Source organism: Lolium perenne, chromosome 4, assembly GCF_019359855.2.
Source record: "Lolium perenne isolate Kyuss_39 chromosome 4, Kyuss_2.0, whole genome shotgun sequence".
Classification (NCBI taxonomy): domain Eukaryota; kingdom Viridiplantae; phylum Streptophyta; class Magnoliopsida; order Poales; family Poaceae; genus Lolium; species Lolium perenne.
Window position 1 is genome coordinate 262,496,472 of NC_067247.2, and position 7,413 is coordinate 262,503,884.

Here is a 7,413-nt window from a genome sequence, read left to right on the forward strand (position 1 = left end):
CTGTCTCGACCAGATCTATTCTGGGTCGGTTATTTTTGTATCTTTTCGACCAGAACTCGTCCCGGACGCCTATATAAGTGCCCAGGACGCCCCCCTAGCTGCTTTAGACCACGTTTAAGATAAACCCTAGTTCTTAGTTGTTTGCTCTAGCAAAACTATTGAATCCCTACACCATATTGCTTGATATTGTGTAGATCCTGAAAAAGTCTTGTGTGATCTGCTGTTCCATTGGGAATTAGACGGTTGCAACTTACCGCTTCGTGGTCGGCGGCTACGTGCGCAAGTGTGTGGAGTTGCAAATATCTTGCAGGGTTGAGAGCTGTTGCATTGGCGACAGGGACCAATCGAGAGATCTCGTTGCGTCATACAAGTTATCTTCCACTCCATCGTCGTGTATCTCCGCTGCCATCACCCCGTGATCATCATCACCACCGTTGCTTACTGAGAAGATCGGGCCACCCCTTATCAAGTTGGTTATCACTGGAAGGCCAAACTCATGGGGGAGGTGCCTATACTAGGATGTGTGAGTGAAAGGTTAATGGTTGATGATCCGCATACTGAGTTATGATTATTCAGGGTTATCCCTGACGGATGTAATCAAATGTTGTGGCACAAGTGTGCAACCTCTGCAGAGTGTAAACCTATTCGAATAGCCGTGTCCACGGTTATGGACGGTTGGATGGCCATACTGTTCCGTTATCAGTTGATTTCTAAAATGAATGGTGACTTGAAAGGTGACTTTGATTTGAATCACAACAGAGTTGTGAGAATGACACTAATGTTCCCACTTGAGTTAAGTTAGGCAAATGAAGAGTCTTTGTTTACTAAAAGTTTATGAAATAAATCTGGCTTTTTGCAAATGAACTTAGAGCTTAGAACCCTCTCCCTAAAACTGTTAGTACTTATATTAGTATTAGTTTGCGAGTACTTTAAAGTACTCACGACTGTGTCCCTGGCTATTCAAATGACCAGACTATGAAGAAGAACAGCAGTATCAGGAGGATGACAGCAGGACGTCTACGACAACTAGGATCATCTCCTAACGTCAAGCATTGCCTGTGAAATAGATGGACCCTACTACGTACTCCCGCTAAGTGTTATGTATTGATCCTTAGATCAAGTGTTGTAATGAGACTGGATCATGTGATCCTTTTTATGTAAGACTACTATGGTGTTGTAATGAATGATGTGCTGTGATATGAATTTATTATGTCTCGCAAAAACAATCTTTCTGGGATTGCGATGTATGGCATAATAGGCATCTGGACTTAAAAATCCGGGTGTTGACAACATCCCCCGCCCCTAGAGTGATATCTAGCGCATCACGCTGAAGTGGTTCCTTCAAAAGTCGTGATGTCCACGTTGTAGCAATACTACAGTGGAGTCGTTCCTCCACAACATTGTGCTGCTTCATGATGTTCTTTGATCCGGAACTAAAATCGTTTGGATACAAGAATCGTCTGAGACCTATAGACGATAACCGCCTCTAAGTCGCCGTTTGGTACTAGTGTAATAGTGTAATGTACCACCTCTCAAACGACTATTTTACGTGCAGCAAGTAAGAGCGTCGAGAACTAAAGGAAAACCGCTTGGGAGAACAACAAAATTGTACCTTTCGTCCACAACAAGGCAACTATGCTCTAGAAATTTCTGAGGGCAGAGAGGTTCCAGGTCACCAAGGAGAACAACCAACCACAGGATTACATACGACAAATCGCCCTCATCAACGCATTTTGTCGTTTCTCGACCGTGTCGATATCCTAAATAATTATTTTCCACAAAAGTTTTTCCACCGAATAAATAAGACGAGGCATCTGGAACCAACCGTTTTCATATCAAAATTTAATGGGCTCACAGGGCGTATCTTCCGATTTAATAAGCGAGGGTGTATAGTCCATAGATCGCTCGAAACAGTGGGCGCACGTACCGATGAAAAGCGTTTAGGGTGGAACAAGAACTCCATCTAAAAGATAATATGTGAGATCATCATAATTACTGAACCGAGTTAAATTTGTGCCAGCCAATGCAATTCCCATTTACCAGGTACCCTTACTATTGCACATGAGAAATCTAGCAAAATACTTTCCAGAATTGGCCTTACCTGGATCCGACGGTGTGGATGCACCGTGGATCCAACGGACGGCCAGGATGGAAAGCTGCATCCAGGGCGACTGGTTCACGCAGACGGGCAGCCAGCCAGCCGAGGCAAGCCCCACGACGTCGTCGTGAGAGCGAGCGTTCTCAGCACACCACCGATTCTCTCTCCCCCTCTCCTCTTGCTCTTGTTGTCCTTTAAAGACCGACGCCCTCCCTCTCTCTCTGCTTTTCTTTTCGTTGTCTTACCCGTCTTCCGCCTCCGCCCCCGCCCCCTCTTGGCCTCCTCCTCCTCCTCGCGACTGCGTGCCAACAAACCACCTCCCAAAAGCCTCACGCGCCGTCCTCCTCCTCCCCCCGCCGCCCCGCCCGCCGTCCTCCTCCGCTGCTCGTCCACCCCGCCCGCGCGCCGCCCTCTGAATCCGCGCCGCCCAGATTCTCTTCCTCCCGCGCGGTCGTCGTCTCCCTCTTCTCCACCGAGAACCAGCGGCCCCGAAGCTTCGTCCAGCAGGTCCCAGCGGCGGCGGCGAAGGCGAAGGCGGCTCGGCTGCATGGAACCCGAGGTTTGTCGCTTCGCTCCGCTCTGTTTTTCTTTTCTTTCCATGTTTACATTCGTCCTTGCTTGCCCGGGTGGCGGCTGCCGTTTCGGGTCATGCCTGTCGCGGCCCCAGCCTCCGCTACGGCACGCGTGCTCCTGCTTTCCGCCGCGCTGGTTTTCCTCCGTGATCACGTCACCATCCAGATTCCGGAGACGGCGTTCGCGTCCCTACGGTACGACGACGTGTTCGGCTCGCGAGGGCACGCACGGGGTTTGCTTTGCGCGTTCTCGGCTGCTGCGGCCTCCACGCTCGGGTTCTCTGCGACTCGCTCCGTGCCCGTCGTCGCACTCCATGGGGTGCGCGGCGCGGCCGTGGTCTGTTAGATTGGGTGGGTCAGGGTGGTGCCTGCCTGCCTGCCTGCCTGAGATTTGCAGGGCACGATTCGCGTGTTCGGGCTCCTCAGATTTGTACGGTTGCTTCCGGGTGCAGTGATTGTGAATTTGATTGACTATTACATCGTCAGGTTGATGATATATCTCCTAGTTATGGTGCAGTGATTAATTCCAGCAACTGATTATATATTTTTTATACTGAGAAGAGATCCAATCTGTCTTTCACGACAGAGTTGCACTTATCTAACAAAAAAAATCTTTTTCATTCGAATTTGTGAATTATGCTTAGCAGCAGCTCTTCCTCAGAAATAGTTAAACACCATAAGCATTGCCTGCATTGTCTGTCTGCAGTTGATATCATAACGTGTGAGTAGAATCGGTGGCTGATGGTTGACATCGATTCTGATGGCCCTTGTTTGGATGCTGTTTCTTCTTCTAATCTCGCCATTGTCAGACCTAAATTGACAAGCCTTCCGCAGAACATTTGATGCAGCTTGGAACTTTACAAAGCTCCTTTTTTTTTAAATCAATTTTACTGAGAGACATTCCATGCAACATAAGCTACTTCAGTTTACATAATGCAGTTCGTCTAGTTGCAGTACTTATCTCTAATCCATTTGCTTGCTGTAGCAGGTAATGAATTGGCAATGCCATTTACTTTACCGTATCATATAGTACATTACAGATGCTGCATATATCATGCATGTAGAGATTAAGAGATGCATGCAAGCTCTCTAAAGGATGAAGCTTCTCACGCGTTCACTTCATACACAACAGGGCATATGCTACTGATGCTCTCCCGTTTAATTCATGCTCCTAAATGCACAATTTTTTTTTAGTTATTTGTGTTGATGACGAATAATTCTTATTGTATCGGTTTTGATGTTCGCTGACAACTGACCTTTTTTTACTTCCATTTCTTAACAGATAGAGATAATTGAGGTAGAAGACAGTGGTGATGACCATTTGTCTTTACAAGATTCTCATGATTCGGATGTCAGCCTGGATGACCGACCAATAGCCCCATCTATAGGAAGTGCACATCAGGCAGAAATCCCCAATCTAGCCACAGACGATGAACGCCGTCATCTTATGGCCAGCTCACTCTACACTCGCAAGTTTCATGTGTATGACGATCCTGGTTATGTTGCATCAGCTATACCAGTCATACGGGGAAGCCATCCACAAAGTGAAGTCAATAAGAAGGAAGATATTACAAGTGAATGCGATTCACCTTTTCTGGATCCTCATGATGTGCTGCCAGTAGGTCAAACTGAATCTGCGAGCAATCCAGTCTCTGGTGAAAAGCCGGTTCTATGTTTCACTAGAAAATGCCGCAGCCTCCTCACTGACCAGACAATGGTGCATCAGAGAGAAAAAGAAAAAACTGCTTCACTGCCTGGCTTATCTTCCTCTGTTTGGAGTGATCTAGAGGAAGAATGTTTTCTTCTTGGACTGCACATTTTTGGTAAAGATCTCAACCTGTTGAGCAAGTTTGTAGGGAGTAAGACTGTGGCGGACATGCTTTCGTACTACTATGGAAGGTTCTACAACAGAGATGCGTACAAACGATGGTCGCACTGTAGAAAGACAAGAAGTACTAGATGTATTCTTGGGAAAAGCATTTTTACCGGTCGCCGGCAGCAGGAGCTTATATCTCGTTTGAAATCTAAATTATCCAAAGAATCTCATGATTCGTTAGTTGAGGTATGCATTTTGATAGAATGTTGATTTTAATTTCTCTCTCACTTTTGTTAACCTTATCTCTCTCATGCTAAATTACTGCTGTGAACTGTTTTTTGGGATATGGAATAGTGCAAAATGTAAGTCTCTTCATGATTTGATAAGATTCTATTGGTGTCACTAGAGATCTTACAGATTGGGGCACAATGCTCAGCGTAATATCAGAAGAGGACGACTAATTTCAGTTTCATGCTTCACTAGTTTTTCAGCATGATTCCCTGATCATGCTCATACCACCAACCTTTTTTCACACACAAAGTGTTTCCAAAATTAAATGATATAATTGTATCATTGTTCTATACATCATGGCTGAGAACTGAACTACTTTGAATATTGCAGGTTTTGAAGTCCTTCAGTGATGACTTGACATCTTTAGAGGAATGTGTCTTCACTCTAAAATCCACTATTGGTCTAGAAACTTTTGTTGAGGTCATTGCGGTTGGTAAAGGGAAGGATGATTTGACCGGATTTGTTAAGGACACATCCAAAGCAAGCAAAGGTCTATCTGGTTCTGCCAACATGGCTAAAGGCGTAGATTGTTCCACGCTTGCTACAGAAGACATAATCAAGTTCTTAACAGGGGATTTCAGGAGAAGTAAGGCAAAATCAAATGATCTTTTTTGGGAAGCTGTCTGGCCCCGTTTGCTTGCAAGAGGCTGGCATTCAGAGCAGCCAAAAGACGTCCGCACAGCTAAGAATTGCCTTGTATTTATAGTGCCTGGTATCAAAAAATTCTCAAGAAAGAAGCTCACTAAAGGCACGCACTATTTCGATTGTACCACTGACGTCCTTAAAAAAGTGGCAACAGATCCCTCTCTTCTTGAGCTAGAGATTGATAGTACAGATAATGGTGCATCAGCTCATAAAAATGCTTGGACAACAAGCCAAGATGGTCCTTTGAATGATGATATGGAGCTTCTGGTGTTCACAGTAATTGATACTAGCTTGGTCCAAGGGGAAAGGCCCTTCAAAGTGAGGGCGCTGAGAAGCTTACCCGCTGATGTAGATATTAGTTCTGGACCTGCACAGTATTCAGATAATATGTCGAGTGACAGTTCCTCTCAGGAGCAATATAGTGGTGATAACATGTCAGATGACCAGGAATATCATGGAAGAGAGTCAGCTCGTGCGAAAAACATCGAAATGGAATCAGTTTACGGTACAACCTCCCTGGTGAATTTGTTGCAAAGCATGGAGACTGCACCACGGTCTGTTTCTCCAGTTGATGGCCATTCTTCTGATGATCAGCACTCGGACATTTCTAATAGTAATGGTGATGAAGTAGATGTGGCATGCTTCTCTGCACTTGGAACGAAAGCTGGGAGACGTGTGTATTTATCCCCAAAGAGCAGAAGATTTGCTAGCTCTAGCAATGTCCATACCAGCCGGCACAGCTTTTCTTTCCGAAATGCTGATGATTTGGAGAGAAACAAATTGAAGCCTCTATCCGCTTCATTAAAGCCAACCGTTGTTGATCTTGGTGGTAATTTCCAAACCAGAACATTCGAAAACTTCTCCACGAAAGGGAAGCCATGTGAGGAGATAGCAGATGTTGCAAAGTCTGCTACCAACGGCATATCACTTAATGTGGCCAATATAAATGAGGACAAGTCATCAGAGGGGAAGTTTCATACAGTAGACGAGGCTAGCATGGAGACTTCGCTAGACAATCACAACTGCCTGCAGAAAAATGAAGGTGTAGCTACTTCCATTTCAAACAGCGAGATAGTTCCTGATGTTTTGGAGGCCATGGGGAAACATGATCTGACTGTCCAGCCAAGGCATGGAACCAGAACTCGGGCACCCACCGCAAGAGCTCTAGAAGCTGTTGCTCTTGGTCTCCTCGGAGGGACAAAGCGCAAGGGTGAAGCCGGAAGTCTGACGACAAGAAGGCCTCCTCAGCGGGCTCGCAAGAACAAGGACTGAATTTCTACATCTCCACTATGGTTACAGAGGAACCATTTAGTTGGAGGCTGAAGTGCAATGATGAGCAGATCGGCTTGCATGGCTCGGGTATCTGTAAAGTGTGATCAAATAGCATCTTTCTGACGTTTCATGCGGTGATGGATTTCACAATGGGAGGTTCTCAACATCGGTCATCACATGGAATCTTCCAATCCATTTCATCTAGAGGACATCGACATTGCTTCATGTTCGAATGCAGGCATTCGGTGATGACTATTCTACATATGCATGGTGCTCGGTGACACCTTGTTTCCCCTTCCTTTCTGGAAACTCGGATGCATGGTGCGCGAGAAAGAGTTTGTAATTTTATCTTGTTTGTGCTTAGTTTAAAGGGGTTTCATGCCCGTCAAGTTGTGCAAAACCAAAATTGTAATAGAGAAGAAAGATGAACATAATGTTGACCGGTTCATGTGTTTAATCGATACCTTTGATAGCTTTCTTGTAAGTGAAGGCAGCAGATAAAGGTACAGACAGAACTCAAGCTAGCCTCAAGTAACCTGTGGCTTTCAGGTTGGATGCGAAGAAGGATTGGGCGTTTGGCTATTGTTTTACGCGTATACTTTACTGCAAAAGCCTGCCTTGTATCCCACAGGCTTAGTAGGTAAAATGCTTGGAACATTTGGTCAAAATACATGTGCCTAGCCAACTAGCGGTGGTGGCTCCATACTAATTGATTTACC

The 7,413-nt window shown here is 45.5% G+C and overlaps 1 protein-coding gene across 1 annotated transcript; it reads left to right on the forward strand.

Annotated features, from left to right (window-relative positions):
* Nucleotides 1–2,366: 2,366 nt before the first annotated feature.
* LOC127323195 (uncharacterized) lies at nt 2,367–7,178 on the forward strand. Its single transcript, XM_051351370.2, has 3 exons — nt 2,367–2,657; nt 3,953–4,732; nt 5,108–7,178. Exons 1-3 carry the CDS (start codon nt 2,646–2,648, stop codon nt 6,692–6,694), a joined length of 2,379 nt encoding a protein of 792 aa, XP_051207330.1. The 5' UTR covers nt 2,367–2,645; the 3' UTR covers nt 6,695–7,178.
* Nucleotides 7,179–7,413: the final 235 nt, after the last annotated feature.